The sequence below is a fragment of the Leptodactylus fuscus genome, chromosome 2, assembly GCF_031893055.1.
Source record: "Leptodactylus fuscus isolate aLepFus1 chromosome 2, aLepFus1.hap2, whole genome shotgun sequence".
NCBI classification, from domain to species: Eukaryota; Metazoa; Chordata; class Amphibia; order Anura; family Leptodactylidae; genus Leptodactylus; species Leptodactylus fuscus.
Genome location: NC_134266.1, coordinates 142,596,271 through 142,615,701, shown reverse-complemented (window position 1 = coordinate 142,615,701; position 19,431 = coordinate 142,596,271). Strand labels below are relative to the sequence as shown.

The 19,431-nt window shown below is 44.4% G+C and overlaps 1 protein-coding gene across 1 annotated transcript in view; it reads left to right on the top strand.

Moving 5' to 3' along the window:
- GAS2L2 (growth arrest specific 2 like 2) overlaps positions 1–18,748 on the top strand; it is a 43,142-nt gene extending 24,394 nt beyond the window's left edge. The window contains exons 5-6 of the mRNA XM_075264755.1: positions 16,047–16,332; positions 16,636–18,748. Of these exons, the coding sequence (XP_075120856.1) occupies positions 16,047–16,332; positions 16,636–18,748 (2,399 nt within the window). The remainder of the gene's footprint in view (positions 1–16,046; positions 16,333–16,635) is intronic.
- Positions 18,749–19,431: the final 683 nt, after the last annotated feature.

The window sequence follows — 19,431 nt, the reverse complement described above, 5'->3', positions numbered from 1 at the left end:
CTACGTTCTCACAGAGTAACGCGCTGCTCATTTAGACATGTATACATGTGTCAGAGCGCGGCGCTTCAAAACAGATCCCATTGTTTTCAATGGGTGCCAGCTTACGCGCGAAACACATTCAAATCAATGGGAGGCTTTGTAACCCATTGATTTCAACGTGTTGCGTGCGTAAATAAGATGGGATCTGTTTTGAAGCACCGCCCTCTGACACGTGTATACGTGTCTAAATGAGCGGCGTGTTACTCCGTGAGAACGGAGCCTTACTTTTGAAAATAAAAATGGGCAGGCCAGGACATCCAAGGTTTACTACAACTTGTACCAAAAAAACTGGTGTGAGTCATGTCTGAAATTTACACCAGCCATTTCAATGTTAGTGTGTACTGAAACTACCAAGATGTGCCAGAATTATAAAAAGGCCAAACTTGTTAATAAGAAAGCTGAATTTGGGCAGAAACCCAACGGACCTCTTAAAGTCTATGGGGTAACCGCTTTTTAAGTGGATAGGGTTTCTGTTTTTTGGGTCCCCAAGTGGACCTGAAGAACGGAAACCTGAACACTAGTGTGAACCTAGCCACACAATGCATCTGTCTTAATAAATTCCACCCAATGTGTTTATTCAAATTTCTTCCTTTGTTACATTAACATCCTAAGGAACCCATTGAATTCAATGGGAGGCTTTTTTTTCACATGGATTCTAACGCGGATTCCTCGTCAGCAGTGTTCAGGAAAATACTTTGGGAAAGTATTTTAAATACAAAATACTTATGACTGAAGTATTTGAAATACAAATACTAAATACTTTCATCCCGAAGTATTTTAAATAGAAATACTAAATACTACTTCAAAAGTATTTTAAAAATACTAAAATACTTGAAAAATGTAAAAAAATATGTGGGAAAATATGCAAAAGAAGCGAATTTACTGTATTTCATGACATAATCATACAGTAATATATTCCCGATCGGATACTTTTTAAGAAACAAGTAAATAACATGTTAAAAATTTAGAAATTGTTTGTTATCATTAATAAATTAACAAGTTAACGCAGCGTGGGCGAGATTCTCGTCAATTCTCGTGAATCTCGGGACACGTGAGAAAATTCTTTGAACGTATTTTAATTCTTTTAAAAAAGGATATTAATTTTGTTTTTTATATTTTATATAATTATTAGAGATGAGCGAACACTAAAATGTTCGAGGTTCGAAATTCGATTCGAACAGCCGCTCAATGTTCGTGTGTTCGAACGGGTTTCGAACCCCATTATAGTCTATGGGGAACAGATACTCGTTAAGGGGGAAACCCAAATCCGTGTCTGGAGGGTCACCAAGTCCACTATGACACTCCAGGAAATGATGCCAACACCTCTGGAATGACACTGGGACAGCAGGGGAAGCATGTCTGGGGGCATCTAACACACCAAAGACCCTCTATTACCCCAACATCACTGCCTAACAACTACACACTTTCCACATTCAAAAAAACTTCTATCAAAGTGGGAAAATACCTGGAAACCTTCTTTACTCCCCAAATGGATGGACACAAACCCCAATTTAAGCTCAACAAACAGTAACAACCACCCCTTTAAATCACGTTCCCCATGACAAGCACAAATGGAATAGGCAATGGGAATTCCAAAAGCCCTCACCCTTAACTGTCATTTTGAGTGTGTGTGTGTGTGTGTGTGTGTGTGATGTGGTAAGACCTTCCAAAATTCACTTTTCTAGCCCTTAACATGAGCCCTTCCAAACAAAGTTACAGGACCTTAAGCTGAGCTACCAGCAGAGATTGAGGCCCTTGGCATGAGTAGAGCCTTGCACCAGCAGTGTTTTTGGCACTTAGGGTGAGTTGAGCCTTGTACCAGCGTGTGTCCCTTAACATCAGGCGGGCCCTAAGTTCTGCGCTTTGCACAAAAGTTCCACATTAACTAGGCTGAATGGTACAAAGATTAGTAGGCCCGAGAACCAGGAACAGGTCTTGCAATGGCTGTCGGATAACGCTTAAAGCACATTGTCCACCAGCCAGTCAGCCTCTACCTCCTCTTACCCAACAGTCTTGTCCTCCTTCCACCCAAAATTCCCAATCTTCCCAGAACAATAACCCCAACTGTCCCTGCTCCCCAGAGCTGTTCTCCCTTCCTTTGACTGTACCGCAACCTGCCCCTCCATTTCGTGATTCCACGGACCTAACAGACGAGTATCTGTGTCCAGATGCTCAAACTCTAGAGTCTCCTCCATTCCATCTCCGGTCGATTTGGTGGCGGATGACCAGCAACCCACCCTCATCGACGACGATGAGACGCAGTTGCTGTCAGGGAAGCCAGTTGACATGCGCATTGTGCAGGAGGAGGAGGCGAGACAGGATTTGGAAGAGGAGGTGGTGGACGACGAGGACACCGACCCCACCTGGACAAGGCGGATGTCAAGCTGGGAAAGTAGTGTGGATGTTGAGGCAGGTGCAGCACCAAAAAGGGTAGCTAGAGGCAGAGACATGTCCAGAGGCAGAGGTCAGCTGCTTTGCCGAAGCCAGGCCAGACCCGGAATGTCCGAAGATGTTCCCTTTTGTACCCAGCCCAGAAAAACTCCCCCATCGAGGGCACGTTTCTTGAAGGTGTAGAGTTTTTTCAAGGAATGCGCCGAGGACAGATATAGTGTCGTCTACACAATTTGCCTCTCGAAATCGAGTAGGGGCCCTGAGAAGAGCAACCTGTCCACCACTTCAATGCACCGTCATTTGGAATCCAAGCAATGGAATCAGTGGCAGGCAGCAACGGCAGGACAAACGTCGCCCGCCGTTCATGCCACTGCCTCTGCTCACAGTGCTGGCGATGCACTCCAGAGGACGAGCCAGGACATCACTTCATCTGCCTCCGCCACTTTGTTGACTTCTCCCTCATCCTCCCCTGTTTCTGTCTTATCTCCTTCTCCTGCACCATCAAAGGCACCATCAGGCGCTTCTTTACAACAACCCACCATCTCTCAGACATTGGAGCGCCGGCAGAAATACACCGCTAACCACCCACCCACGCAAGCCTAGAACGCCAACATCGCTAAACTGCTGGCCCAGGAGAGGTTGGCGTTCCGGCTTGTTGAAACTCCCGCCTTCCCGGACCTGATGGCAACTGTGGCACCTCACTATGCCGTCCCTAGCCGTCTCAACTTCTCCCGGTGTGGCGTCCCTGCCTTGCACCAGCACGTGTCACTCAACATCAGGTGGGCCCTTAGTTCCGCGCTTTGCTGCAAGGTCCACTTGACCACTGACACTTGGACAAGCGCCTGTGGTCAGGGATGCTGCTTATCTTTAAGGACAGGCAGGGTGAATGTGGTGGAGTCTGGTCCCGGGGTGCAAACTGAGGTACCCTATCTCCTCTCCCAGGCCAAAATTCATGGCAGGAGTAGACTGAAACCCTACGACGCTGCAACCTCCACCACAGCTACTAGCGGCAAACGCTAAAACACTGGTGTGGGGAGACGTCAGCAGGCGGTGCTGAAGCTCATCAGCTTGGGGGACAGACAGCACAGTGCCTCCGAGGTCAGGGATGCCATCCTGGCTGAGATGGCATTTTTTTTTCCCTGCTACACCTGGGGCCTGGCATTTTTACGCCTGTGATAATGGCTGGAACCTGGTAGCGGCTCTGGAGCTTGCCAGCCTCCAACACGTTCCATGTTTGGCCCACGTCTAACCTAGTGGTGCAAAGTTTTTTGAAAACATACCCAAATGTACCGAAGCTACTGTTGAAAATGCGGCGCTTGTGCGCCCACTTTTGCAAGTGCACAGGAGTCGCTGCTAGCCTAAAAACACTCTAGCAAGGCCTACATCTGTCCAAACACAGGCTGTTGTCCGTCATTCACACACGCTGAAACCCTACAATACCATATCTTGAGCAGGGTGTGTGAGCTGCACAGACCTTTGATGGAGTTCCATCTACAAAACCCAAGGGTTCCTCAAAGTCAGCTCCCAAAGTTTCTGCACCATGAGTTTCCAGGGGTGGCAGAGTTATGGCTAGGGGCAGAGGCATGGATAGGGATGATGTCTAGGGGCAAAAGCAGTGTGGATGTGGAGGCAAGCTAAGCAGGAAAAACTGGGGGTACAAGCTAAGGCATGGACTGGGGTGATGTCTAGGGGCAAAAGCAGTGTGGATGTGGAGGCAAGCTAAGCAGGAAAAACTGGGGGTACAAGCTAAGGCATGGACTGGGGTGATGTCTAGGGGCAAAAGCAGTGTGGATGTGGAGGCAAGCTAAGCAGGAAAAACTGGGGGTACAAGCTAAGGCATGGACTGGGGTGATGTCTAGGGGCAAAAGCAGTGTGGATGTGGAGGCAAGCAAAGCAGGGAAAATGGTGGCTAGAGGCAAAGGGATGTCCATAGGCAGCAAGGGCAAAGATGCAAAACTCTCCCCTGTTTCAAGAATTTTCCTGACTTGTCTCCCCACAAAACATTCCTGGGAGGAGGGCTGAAACACCACCCTCCTCCTCCTCCGCTGTTAGATTGACCCCAGCTACGAGCTGAAAACGCTGCAACACTGGTGTGGGGAGACGTCAGCAGGCTGGGCTGAAGCTCATCAGCTTGGGAGACGGACAGCACACTGCCTCTGAGGTCAGGGATGCCATCCTGGATGAGATGGCAATTTGTTTATCCCCGCTGCCCCTGGGGCCAGGCTTTTTTGTCTTGTTGGAGGGCTCTGGAGCTTGCCAGCCTCCAACACGTTCCATGCCTGGCCCACGTGTTCAATGTAGTGGTGCAATGATTTTTAAAAACATACCCCAAATTAGCTGAGCTAAGGGTGAAAGTGCGGCACTTGGACACCCACTTTCCCAAGTCTACAGTACCTGGAGCTAGCCGCAATACACTCCAGCAAGGCCTACATCTGCCTGAAGCACCTACTGTTGTGCGAGGTCACCACACGCTCTAACCCTAGATACCGTATGTTCAGCAGGGTGTGTGAGCAGCAGAGACCTTTGATGGAGTACCAGCTACAAAACCCAAGGGTTCCTCAGAGTCAGCTCCCTCACTTTCTGCACCATGAGTTTCCATGGGTGGCAGACTTATGGCTAGAGGCACAGGCATGGATAGGGGTGATGTGTAGGGGCAAAAGCAGTGTGGATGTGGAGGCAAGCTAAGCAGCAAAAACTGGGGGTACAAGCAGCCGGTGGCATCATCACTGACAAGAACAGCTGTCTGTCAGCTGACAGGCTGACTTTCACCAAAATGAACAGACAATGGATAGACTCATCATATACATGTCAGTTACATGACAAATTTAGTGCAATTTGCAAGTCCAAGATGGGTTGGAGATCTGCGGAGAGGAATCTCACCACCACTTGCGGGTGCCATCATTTGGAAGGCAAGCCCTGGGCTCAGTGGGTGAGAGCAAGCGCAGGATAATCGTCGTTTGGCCTGGCGGCCACTGCCTCTCCCACTGTTGACAGGGCTGGCGCTGCAGTCCAGACCAGCAGCCAGGACACCTCCACATCTGCCTCTGACACTTTGGGGAGTTCACCCTTATCCTCACCTTTTCCTGCCATTTCTCCTTTTGCCCGCGCCATCATGCGCCTCTTCCCAGCAACTCCCCATCTCCCAAGCCTTTCATTTCATGCTAAAGTACAGCGCAACCCACCCACATGCCCAAGGCTTCAACGGCCTCATCTCAAGAAATCTGGCCCAGGAGATGTTGGAATCCCGGCTGGGGGACACTCTGCCCTTTTTGGGCAGAGTGTCTACTGCGCCACCGCACTGTGCCGTCCACACCAGCACTTTCCCCCAAACATGAGGCAGTCCCTAAATTCAGCGCTTAGCCCTAAAGTTCCATGTGACCAGTTACGAATGGACAAGTGCATGCGGACAGGGACGCTACCTTTCAATTTGGGCACAGTGGTTGAATGTAGTTGAGGCGTGGACCGGGTCGCAAAATGTGGTGGCCTGACTTGTCTCCCCACACAACATTCCTGGGAGGAGGGCTGAAACACCACCCTCCTCCGCTGTTAAATTGACCCCAGCTACGAGCTGGAAACGCTGCAACACTGGTGTGGGGAGACGTCAGCGGGCCGTGCTGAAGCTCATCAGCTTGGGGGCCAGACAGCACACTGCCTACAAAGTGAGTCATGCCATCCTCGATGAGACGGCAATGTGGTTTTTGCCACTGCACCTGGGCCCAGGCATGTTGTCATGTGTGATAATGGCCGTAACCTGGGATTGGCTCTGTAGCTTGGCAGCCTGCAACATATTCCATGCCTGGGCCACGTTTTTAACTCATTGCTGCTAATCATTTTAAAAAGGTACCCCAATGTTCCTGAGCTACTGGTGAAAGTGTGGCGCTTGTGCGGATAGTTTTTAAAGTCTATAGTTCCCGCTGCTAGCCTCTATGCACTCCTACAACGCCTGTACCTGCTGGAACAACGGCTGTTGTGCGACGTCTCCACACTGCTGGCACTAAACATATCATGTGTTGAGCAGAGTGTGTGAGCAGCACAGACCTTTGATGTAGTTCCAACTCCAAAACCCTCGGGTTCGTCAAAGTTAACTCCCTCAGTTGCTCAACCATGAGTGGCCATGGGTGGCAGACTTATGTGAAATCCCATCCCATCCATTGCACTGGACACGAAACATTAGCATGCGCTCAGCACAACTTCGGATATGGCAGCTGCGTTAAGCAGGGTGCAGGGTACAACACAGACCAGGCCCGAGCACCAGGAACAGGTGTTAGAAATACTGCAGCATCCGCCATTTCCTTCCAATTTTGGGGTTTTGGACCCGCCACCGACTTGTCTGGACCTAAGTGGGGATCATGAGACACAGTTGCCATCAGGGCAAGCTGTGGTCATGTGCGGTTTGCAGTAAGGGGCCAGTGCGCAATTGGAAGAGGAGTTGGTGGATGACGAGGCCACCGACCCCACATGGACAGGGGTGATGTCTAGGGGCTAAAGCAGTGTAGATGTAGAGGGAAGCTAAATCAACAAAAAACCTGGGTAGAAGCAAAGGCATAAACTGGGGTGATGTTTAGGGGCTAAAGCAGTGTAGATGTGGAGGGAAGCTAAGCAGCAAAAACAGTGGGTAGAAGCAAAGGCATGCAAAACTCTACCCTGTTGGAAGACTTATTCCTAGGTCTGGAACACGTTAATGGCCCCCCTGGACAAATTACTGCCACTCAGGGGCCTAGTGTCACCAGGAGGGACAAGTATAGGCGCATGTTGTGGGAATACCTGGCCGACACCAGCTCTGTCCTCTCCGATCCCTCTGTGCTCTACAGCCTACACTTATTTTCTCATCTTTTTTTCTGCACTGCACATCTCTTGCCTGCTTCCTTTGGGATCTTACAAGTGGTGGTCCACTTCCAAAGATGGTAATTTCACTAGACAGTGTAACGGGAGTAGCTGAGGGATCGCTGTCTTAACCACTTTTTGGCACAAAATTAACTTCCAAAGCCAAATATGGTGCAAGTATATGATGCAAGGACACCTACACACCTATCTCTGACACATTGGGGAGTTCACCCTCATGCGCCCTTTTGGCCTGCACCATCATGCGCCTCTTCCCAGCCACTCCACATTTCCCAAGCTTTTCATTGCAGGCAGAAGTACAACACAACCCACCCCCATGCCCAAGCCTTTAACAGCCTCATCGATAAACTGCTGGCCCTGGAGATGTTGGTGTTTGTTTATGCTTCTGGAGACCCAGGCCTTCCATTAGCAGATGGCAGCTGGGGCACCTCCCTATGCTGGGCCTAGCCGTTACTACTTCTCTTGGTGTGCTGTCCCTGCCTTGCGCCTGCATGTGTCCCATAACATCAGTCGGGCCCAGAGCTCTGCGCTTTGCTGCAAGGTCCACTTGACCACTGACACATGGACAAGCGCCTGTGGTCAGGGATGCTGCAGTGCTTATCTTTAATGACAGGCAGGGTGAATGTGGTGGAGTTTGTTCCCCGGGTGCAAACTGGGGTGGCCTATCTCCTCTCCCAGGCCAAAATTCATGGCAGGAGTAGACTGAAACCCTACGATGCTGCAACCTCCACCCCAGCTACTAGCGGAAAACACTGTAACACTGGCATGGGGAGATGTCAGCAGGCCGTGCTGAAACTGATCAGCTTGGGGGACAGACAGCACAGTGCCTCCGAGGTCAGGGATGCCATCCTGGCTGAGATGGCATTTTTTTTCCCTGCTACACCTGGGGCCTGGCATTTTTGCGCCTGTGATAATGGCTGGAACCTGGTAGCAGATCTGGAGCTTGCCAGACTCAAACACGGTCCACGCATGGCCCACGTTTTTCAACTTGTTGGTGCCATGTTTCTTTGAAACCTACACCATTGTGCCTGATATACAGGTCAAAGTGGGGCCATTTTCGTAAGTGAGAACTAGCCTCTGCTAGGCAGAAAATATTCAGAGCACACTCCTCTCATCTTCGCACCGTTGGCTGGCGGAGGAAGACGAGGGGGTTGGAGTGGCATCTGATGTCCCTGTCCCACACGAGGCTAGAGGGTGCACTTCAGTGCATCCCATTGCTTCACCACAAATGGTGTGAAGGGGAGTGGAAAATGGAGGAAATGGAGAGTGACCCTTACAGTTGGGGCCAGCAAAGGCATGCCAAGTAACACACTGGCACACATGGCTGACTTCATCTTGGGTTGCTTTTCAACACATATTTCACATCATGAAGAACAAATAATACTGGATTTTTACAAGCCTCGAACCCCGGTCTAGGTCTAATGTCTGTTCCTTTCTTATATTAGGGGAGAGGGAAAAAAAATTACTTCAGTGATACGTTTAGCGTACATAGACTGACTATTAATGTGCATCCCACTTAGTGTTGTTAGGGTTACACACCGTCACAACCTGGCTAAAGCTTCTATAGCTGTTAATAAAGTCAACATAACTTTACGGTATCCAAAAAGACAGCTGGTACCGACAGAGAGCAAGACAAATGTCAACCAAAGCAGTGAGCTCTGAACACCCACAGTGACTTTGGCGTCATCATCATTATAAGGGAGCGGGTGGTAATAAATAACTTGGCAGTGCCTAAAACCCAAAAAGCTTATACAACTATATTTACATTAAGATACACAAATGACACTTTTCAGTAGCATGTCATGAGACAAGCTGATAAGCTCTTCCTTTGTGCAGTGCTATTTGAAAGTTAAACGCTGCCTTTATTTTAATTCTGGAGAAGGTGCAGACATTAGATTTAGAACATGTTGTCTTCATTGTCCAAATCCTCTATATAGGTAACGTGTTTTTCGGGCCGAGCTGTCTGGGAACGAGCTGGTGCAGCACTGACAACCTGGGTGAATATGGCAAGAGCCTGAGATGCAGGGTGAATGAAGCCCCAAATTATTTGTGGAATTCCCAGTGAGACAATGGCACTATCTACCAGTAGCAAAAATTGTGGGTGCACGTAACCCCAATATATTCTTTGAATTCCCAGTGAGACAATGGCACTGTATAGCAGTAGCAAAAATTGTGGGTGCACGTAACCCCAATATATTCTTTGAATTCCCAGTCAGACAATGGCACTATATACCAGTAGCAAAAATTGTGGGTGCACGTAACCCCAATATATTCTTTGAATTACCAGTCAGAAACTGGCACTATATACCAGTAGCAAAAATTGTGGGTGCACATAACCCCAATATATTCTTTGAATTCCCAGTGAGACAATGGCACTGTATAGCAGTAGCAAAAATTGTGGGTGCACGTAACCCCCATATATTCTTTGAATTCCCAGTCAGACAATGGCACTATATACCAGTAGCAAAAATTGTGGGTGCACGTAACCCCAATATATTCTTTGAATTCCCAATGAGACAATGGCACTGTATAGCAGTAGCAAAAATTGTGGGTGCACGTAACCCCCATATATTCTTTGAATTCCCAGTCAGACAATGGCACTATATACCAGTAGCAAAAATTGTGGGTGCACGTAACCCCAATATATTCTTTGAATTACCAGTCAGAAACTGGCACTATATAGCAGTAGCAAAAATTGTGGGTGCACATAACCCCAATATATTCTTTGAATTCCCAGTGAGACAATGGCACTATATACCAGTAGCAAAAATTGTGGGTGCACGTAACCCCAATATATTCTTTGAATTCCCAGTCAGAAACTGGCACTATATGGCAGTAGCAAGAAATGAGGGTATTTGTAACCCCAATATATTCTTTGAATTCCCAGTCAGACAATGGCACTATATACCAGTAGCAAAAATTGTGGGTGCACGTAACCCCAATATATTCTTTGAATTACCAGTCAGAAACTGGCACTATATGGCAGTAGTAAGAAATGAGGGTATTTGTAACCCCAATATATTCTTTGAATTCCCAGTCAGACAATGGCACTATATACCAGTAGCAAAAATTGTGGGTGCACATAACCCCAATATATTCTTTGAATTCCCAGTGAGACAATGGCACTGTATAGCAGTAGCAAAAATTGTGGGTGCACGTAACCCCCATATATTCTTTGAATTCCCAGTCAGACAATGGCACTATATACCAGTAGCAAAAATTGTGGGTGCACGTAACCCCAATATATTCTTTGAATTCCCAGTGAGACAATGGCACTGTATAGCAGTAGCAAAAATTGTGGGTGCACGTAACCCCCATATATTCTTTGAATTCCCAGTCAGACAATGGCACTATATACCAGTAGCAAAAATTGTGGGTGCACATAACCCCAATATATTCTTTGAATTCCCAGTCAGACAATGGCACTGTATAGCAGTAGCAAAAATTGTGGGTGCACATAACCCCCATATATTCTTTGAATTCCCAGTCAGACAATGGCACTATATACCAGTAGCAAAAATTGTGGGTGCACGTAACCCCAATATATTCTTTGAATTCCCAGTCAGACAATGGCACTATATACCAGTAGCAAAAATAGTGGGTGTATATAGCCCCAATTCTATTGCTAGGGGACTTGCAGGGTATTTCTGAGGTGAAGGTGGGGGGCACACCGTTGGAACGGGGATTTGGGGTGTATATATGGGGTATACGGGAATACACTGTCAGTGTGTTCCATTCAGGATCCTGGGAAAGCTGGGTTGCGGCGATTGAGCCCGTCAGTGCCACGTTACACTGACAAGTTTCTCCCTGGAATTGAAGTTATATGTAAGCCCAATATATTCTTTGAATTCCCAGTGAGACAATGACACTATATACAAGTAGCAAAAATTGTGGGTGCACGTAACCCCAATATATTCTTTGAATTCCCAGTGAGACAATGGCACTATCTACCAGTAGCAAAAATTGTGGGTGCACGTAACCCCAATATATTCTTTGAATTCCCAGTGAGACAATGGCACTGTATAGCAGTAGCAAAAATTGTGGGTGCACCTAACCCCAATATATTCTTTGAATTCCCAGTGAGACAATGGCACTGTATACCAGTAGCAAAAATTGTGGGTGCACATAACCCCCATATATTCTTTGAATTCCCAGTGAGACAATGGCACTATATACCAGTAGCAAAAATTGTGGGTGCACGTAACCCCCATATATTCTTTGAATTCCCAGTGAGACAATGGCACTATATAGCAGTAGCAAAAATTGTGGGTGCACGTAACCCCTATATATTCTTTGAATTCCCAGTCAGAAACTGGCACTATATACCAGTAGCAAAAATTGTGGGTGCACGTAACCCCAATATATTCTTTGAATTCCCAGTGAGACAATGGCACTGTATAGCAGTAGCAAAAATTGTGGGTGCACGTAACCCCCATATAGTCTTTGAATTCCCAGTCAGACAATGGCACTATATACCAGTAGCAAAAATTGAGGGTGCACGTAACCCCAATATATTCTTTGAATTACCAGTCAGAAACTGGCACTATATAGCAGTAGCAAAAATTGTGGGTGCACATAACCCCAATATATTCTTTGAATTCCCAGTGAGACAATGGCACTATATACCAGTAGCAAAAATTGTGGGTGCACGTAACCCCAATATATTCTTTGAATTCCCAGTCAGACAATGGCACTATATACCAGTAGCAAGAAATGAGGGTATTTGTAACCCCAATATACTCTTTGAATTCCCAGTCAGACAATGGCACTATATACCAGTAGCAAAAATTGTGGGTGCACGTAACCCCAATATATTCTTTGAATTACCAGTCAGAAACTGGCACTATATGGCAGTAGCAAGAAATGAGGGTATTTGTAACCCCAATATATTCTTTGAATTCCCAGTGAGACAATGGCACTGTATAGCAGTAGCAAAAATTGTGGGTGCACGTAACCCCCATATATTCTTTGAATTCCCAGTCAGACAATGGCACTATATACCAGTAGCAAAAATTGTGGGTGCACGTAACCCCAATATATTCTCTGAATTCCCAGTGAGACAATGGCACTGTATAGCAGTAGCAAAAATTGTGGGTGCACGTAACCCCCATATATTCTTTGAATTCCCAGTCAGACAATGGCACTATATACCAGTAGCAAAAATTGTGGGTGCACATAACCCCAATATATTTTTTGAATTCCCAGTCAGACAATGGCACTGTATAGCAGTAGCAAAAATTGTGGGTGCACATAACCCCAATATATTTTTTGAATTCCCAGTCAGACAATGGCACTGTATAGCAGTAGCAAAAATTGTGGGTGCACATAACCCCCATATATTCTTTGAATTCCCAGTCAGACAATGGCACTATATACCAGTAGCAAAAATTGTGGGTGCACGTAACCCCAATATATTCTTTGAATTCCCAGTCAGACAATGGCACTATATACCAGTAGCAAAAATAGTGGGTGTATATAGCCCCAATTCTATTGCTAGGGGACTTGCAGGGTATTTCTGAGGTGAAGGTGGGGGGGCACACCGTTGGAACGGGGATTTGGGGTGTATATATGGGGTATACGGGAATACACTGTCAGTGTGTTCCATTCAGGATCCTGGGAAAGCTGGGTTGCGGCGATTGAGCCCGTCAGTGCCACGTTACACTGACAAGTTTCTCCCTGGAATTGAAGTTATATGTAAGCCCAATATATTCTTTGAATTCCCAGTGAGACAATGACACTATATACAAGTAGCAAAAATTGTGGGTGCACGTAACCCCAATATATTCTTTGAATTCCCAGTGAGACAATGGCACTATCTACCAGTAGCAAAAATTGTGGGTGCACGTAACCCCAATATATTCTTTGAATTCCCAGTGAGACAATGGCACTGTATAGCAGTAGCAAAAATTGTGGGTGCACGTAACCCCAATATATTCTTTGAATTCCCAGTGAGACAATGGCACTGTATACCAGTAGCAAAAATTGTGGGTGCACATAACCCCCATATATTCTTTGAATTCCCAGTGAGACAATGGCACTATATACCAGTAGCAAAAATTGTGGGTGCACGTAACCCCCATATATTCTTTGAATTCCCAGTGAGACAATGGCACTATATAGCAGTAGCAAAAATTGTGGGTGCACGTAACCCCTATATATTCTTTGAATTCCCAGTCAGAAACTGGCACTATATACCAGTAGCAAAAATTGTGGGTGCACGTAACCCCAATATATTCTTTGAATTCCCAGTGAGACAATGGCACTGTATAGCAGTAGCAAAAATTGTGGGTGCACGTAACCCCCATATAGTCTTTGAATTCCCAGTCAGACAATGGCACTATATACCAGTAGCAAAAATTGTGGGTGCACGTAACCCCAATATATTCTTTGAATTACCAGTCAGAAACTGGCACTATATAGCAGTAGCAAAAATTGTGGGTGCACATAACCCCAATATATTCTTTGAATTCCCAGTGAGACAATGGCACTATATACCAGTAGCAAAAATTGTGGGTGCACGTAACCCCAATATATTCTTTGAATTCCCAGTCAGACAATGGCACTATATGGCAGTAGCAAGAAATGAGGGTATTTGTAACCCCAATATATTCTTTGAATTCCCAGTCAGACAATGGCACTATATACCAGTAGCAAAAATTGTGGGTGCACGTAACCCCAATATATTCTTTGAATTACCAGTCAGAAACTGGCACTATATGGCAGTAGCAAGAAATGAGGGTATTTGTAACCCCAATATATTCTCTGAATTCCCAGTGAGACAATGGCACTGTATAGCAGTAGCAAAAATTGTGGGTGCACGTAACCCCCATATATTCTTTGAATTCCCAGTCAGACAATGGCACTATATACCAGTAGCAAAAATTGTGGGTGCACATAACCCCAATATATTTTTTGAATTCCCAGTGAGACAATGGCACTGTATAGCAGTAGCAAAAATTGTGGGTGCACGTAACCCCCATATATTCTTTGAATTCCCAGTCAGACAATGGCACTATATACCAGTAGCAAAAATTGTGGGTGCACGTAACCCCAATATATTCTTTGAATTCCCAGTCAGACAATGGCACTATATACCAGTAGCAAAAATAGTGGGTGTATATAGCCCCAATTCTATTGCTAGGGGACTTGCAGGGTATTTCTGAGGTGAAGGTAGGGGGGCACACCGTTGGAACTGGGATTTGGGGTGTATATATGGGGTATACGGGAATACACTGTCAGTGTGTTCCATTCAGGATCCTGGGAAAGCTGGGTTGCAGCGATTGAGCCCGTCAGTGCCACGTTACACTGACAAGCTTCTCCCTGTAATTGAAGTTATATGTAAGCCCAATATATTCTTTGAATTCCCAGTCAGACAATGGCACTATATGGCAGTAGCAAAAATAGTGGGTGTATATAGCCCCAATTCTATTGCTAGGGGACTTGCAGGGTATTTCTGGGGTGAAGGTGGGGGGGGCACACCGTTGGAACGGGTATCGGGGGTATATAAACCCTGCATGCAGGGTTTTTCTGTCCGCTTGAGAAGTCGGACACCTTCTCTTGCGGACAGGAAAGGACGGGCACGGAGTGCAAAAGAACGCACCCGATGCCCATTCAAGTGAATGACAGGTGTCACGGACACATCTAGTGTCCGCTCCTAGTGTCCGTGACAGATTTTGAGCGGACACTAGGAGCGGACACTACATGTCGGACACCGACGGTAGTGTGAACGCTCCCTTAGTCTTGTTAATTTTGAAAAAAGTTCCATCTAAAATTGCAGGGAGAGGGGCCACACGGTGGCTCAGTGGTTAGCACTGCAGCCTTGCAGCGCTGGAGTCCTGGTGTTGAAATCCCGTGTTCTTCCCGTGTTTGCATGGATTTCCATCCCATATTCCAAAAAAGACATACTGATAGGGAAAAATGTACATTGTGAACTCTATGTGGGGCTCAAAATCTACATTTATAAAAAAAAAAAAAAAAAAAAAAAAAAAAAAAAATTGCAGGGAGATGTGGGTCTTCGAGATCTGAATCATTGTCGGTTGCGTCCCCTTCACTAGTATTACGATTTTCCTCCATTTTTGAAGTAATTTTACAGAATGGATTATACGATCAGGATGATTAAAAACTAAAAATAAAGGTGGACTTGCGTTGCTGGAACGCGCTGGAATTTTCCCTCCTCTCGTCGCACGTCACATGAGATATGAGAAACGAGAGTGATAATGTGACTTGCACTGTTGTTTTTTTTTTGTTTTTTTTAAAGTGCGGTGAGGCGGGTTAAATTACAACATTTGTTTTGAATTTAGACAGTAATTAAAATACTTAAAATACTTAATAAAAGTATTTTAATTACAAATACAAAATACTGAATAAAAAAGTATTTTAATTACAAAATACAAATACCTGACAAGTATTTTAAATACTATTTTAATTACTTGTATTTTAAATACTCTCGAACACTGCTCGTCAGAATCCGCACACAATAACTCCGTGTGTATTGACCCTAATTGTGAAGCATGTTGGGATAAAGGATTCACATAAGTAACTCAACAGGTAAGGAATTGATGTCAGAGGGATACATGTATAGAAATCTTCTCAATGGTATTGAATTTATAGAAGTATGAATGCCTATAGTTGATATTGATATTCTACAAAACTAGTCAGGCCAATGTGAGAACAAATTATATGATTTATATAAATATCTATGAAATAATATTTATTTTCAGCATGTTTTTACCCAGATTAATGCATTGCCTATATTTTGTACATTTTTCCTACAGCCCATAAACAAGTGTCAAAATCTGGAAATCAACAGAAGCCAATAAATCCAACTCATGAAATAAAGGTTCGCTTAACACCTAGATCAGATGATCCCAATAAAACGCAAACAACATTGATAGTAAACAGATCTCAGAGTCCACTGCCTCCAGTGGATTGGAGGACATACACATCTAACAGCAATAGAACCTATTCCTTATCATCCAACTCACCTGAAAGTACAGACAAGAATGCTGTGTATAGAACCCCTTCTGGGCAACCTGAGCTCAAGAGGAGCTTTGCTTTCAGGTAGGTGACACTATGTTTCTAATGTGCTGGATAGTTTGCTTGATGGATCTTTTGTTCAACACTGAATCTTTTTGATTATTGTCATCTTTTAGTTTCAACTGATTTTAGTTATGTGATCAAAGGCTATGCACACCTTTGCACACATGTTTTACGTTTGTACAATTTCTGTGTGTATCTTAAAAATTTGTACGTAATTTCACTAAAAAACTAATGAAACTAAGCATGGTTTATGAATTTTGCAATGGCGCAACTGAAGTTATCACATAATCTTAATAGGAATGTAATTTTTTTTATTTCTTACAGAGGGCACGAACGACCACCTACACCATCCAGGAGACAACTGTTCATGGAAGACTGTCAAGCTAGCCAGCAGTTTAACCCCTCACAATCTAGCCATGACAAGCATAATTTGTCTACATCTTCTGCAGCATCCTACTTCGCTGGAAGTGAAGATGACAACTCATATTCTTCAGACGTCTTTATTGAAAATCAAAGAGGAAGACGAGAAGTAGGAAAGAGCCCTGCACCTGGTATTAAAGAGTCAATGTTGAAGGAAATTAACCAAACTCGCACCTACAATGCTAATGTAAGAGCACAGTCAGCAACAGAAAATGACAACACTCAACGGGAATCAAGACCTAAAACCCCCTCTCGCTATTTGCGACCACCCAGCCCCTCCAAGTATTTGCTGTACAATCAGCAAAGTAAAATGTCTGAATACCAACCAAAGAACACTTTAGACACATCGCGATCATCTTCTCCAACTAAACATCTGAGCATACGTTCTTCGTCCCCATCGAAACAGCCTAGCATACGTTCTCCTTCTCCAGCTAAACAGCTTAGCACACGCTCTTCATCTCCAACTAAACAGCCTAGCATACGTTCTCCATCTCCAACTAAGCAGCCTAGTGTACGACCTTCATCACCATCTAAACAAATGAACATCCGATCATCTTCTCCAACTAAACAATTAAGCCAGCCAGTAAAACAAGAATTGAATGGTGTTAAACCAATGTCTACTTTTATTAGGCCATATACTCCTAGTAGGGCTTACCATGATGACTCAGAATACAGAACTAGAAGCAGATCAATAGGAAATGATTTTAACTCTGCTCATAATACACTTACACCAACAAAAAGTGTTCCTGTTTATACTGAACAATGTAAAAATATAAGAAATGGTAAAAGTACCCCAACAATCCAGCTAAACAGAAATGGTACCCCTGCTATGAAAATGCAGTACAAGCAGGCTAGTTTTTTGGAAGCCTCAATTTTGTCAGATAATGTGGAAGCTGATTATTCATATAAACCATTGCCAATTGGTCCGGATCTAGAGAAAGAGTTGTATCAGAGTCTGGAAGATGAAATCCTATCAAACATCAAAGTTCTGGAAGGAGATTCTGATGAAAATAGTATCCAAGAAAACAGATGTAAAGAATTTACATCTAGCATTGCAAGTGATGTTGCTGTTCATGACTTTGATATGAAAAGGAAATCGGTATCAGCTTTGTCCTCAGTTCGAAACAAACTAAAGACACCTGATGGAGAAGTAGAAATACCCAGGAGTGGGGTATATATAAACACCAAATGGCCATCAAAAGGAGGAAACTATGATGATGTCATCACTGAACTGACAAAGGGTCCTGTAAAGCTTAACAGAGTAGATGTGGAAAACTGGATCTCAAACATACCCCCAAAAACTAGAGTAGGGGTAGACACAAAAGCAAAAGATCTACCGGTACAGCCTCCACAACCACATGTAAAGAGTGAAATAGCAACACAAATACAAAAAATTCCCAAAGAGAAATTATCTTCTGTTGAAAGCAGTAGTAACAAAATGAAGCAGCTGCCGTCTCAAAGACTGAGACAGCAAGCAATGGAAGCCAAAAAGAAAACTTTACAGGCTGCAGATGACAACCAAGATTCATTAGGCCCAACATCTAATAATGAAAATGCTCGAGAACAATCTAAGTTGCCACAGTCGTCTAAGCCAAAAAGAGCTTTGAAGAAACCAGAGAGAGTACCATCAATTTATAAACTGAAACTAAAGCCAAAAATACGTCCACGAAAAGATAACAGACCAGAAAAGAAGCCCTCCAAAATTCCAACACCAGTGTCATATCGACAAGGACAAAGCAAAACGAAAATCACAAAAAAACATAGTATAAAATTGGTGAGCATCAGAAGTCGGAATGAGTCACAGAGTACAGCTGTGAGTGCGGAGGATTTGGATACTGATGAAGGAACGTGGTCCTCAGAACTTTCTTTGTCCTTGGAAGCTTCTAATTCTCAGATGAAAGAACATTGTGATACAAATGACGTAAGGACTGAAGAAAAAGAACAACAACAAGAAAATACAGGAAAAGAAGATGAGAAAAAAGATGATGATGATGAAGAAGAAGAGACATGGGTTTAAGTCTAAAAAATACAAATCAATGTTATTCTATGGGCCAATAATGAAATTCTTCTTGGGTTATTATCAATATTAGAAACTACAGAGATTTGCAAAAGCCGATGAAAAGATATGAATATGAAATATCAAATTTGTTGGTTGACAAAAAAAATTGACTTTATATTTTATTCACATATGTTCATTGTATTCTATTATTTTAAGCTACAGAATTTCTATTGATTTTCTACTTGTGTAATACAGGCTATGTATATAGTGTGATGACTTAAAGGAACTAACATATATGTGTGTGTGTGTATATATATTTCATCTTGTGGATACAATCCTCTGATAATGGGTGATAACACACAACAGTGAGTGGGGGCATCAACTCTACAATAATGGTGTATGTCAGTGAGCTTATGTTGACCTATACAGGTCATGTAATAGGGAGGAGGGCCCTTGTTGTAGAAGCCAGTGGTGCCATAATTACTTTTGTAAATAGGTTTAGAGCAGTTAGTCCTAGAGAGGAGAAACAACATTTTCGGAGGTGCCTGATTTATCATTTATGTACCAAATGTAGTGCAGATTGGTCCAACCATTTGGCCAGGCATAAAGAACTGACAACAGACATCGGAAATTCATAAAAAAAGAGTATTATGACATATACAGTATATCACACTGAGTAGTTGCGGCAAATCAATAGAAAA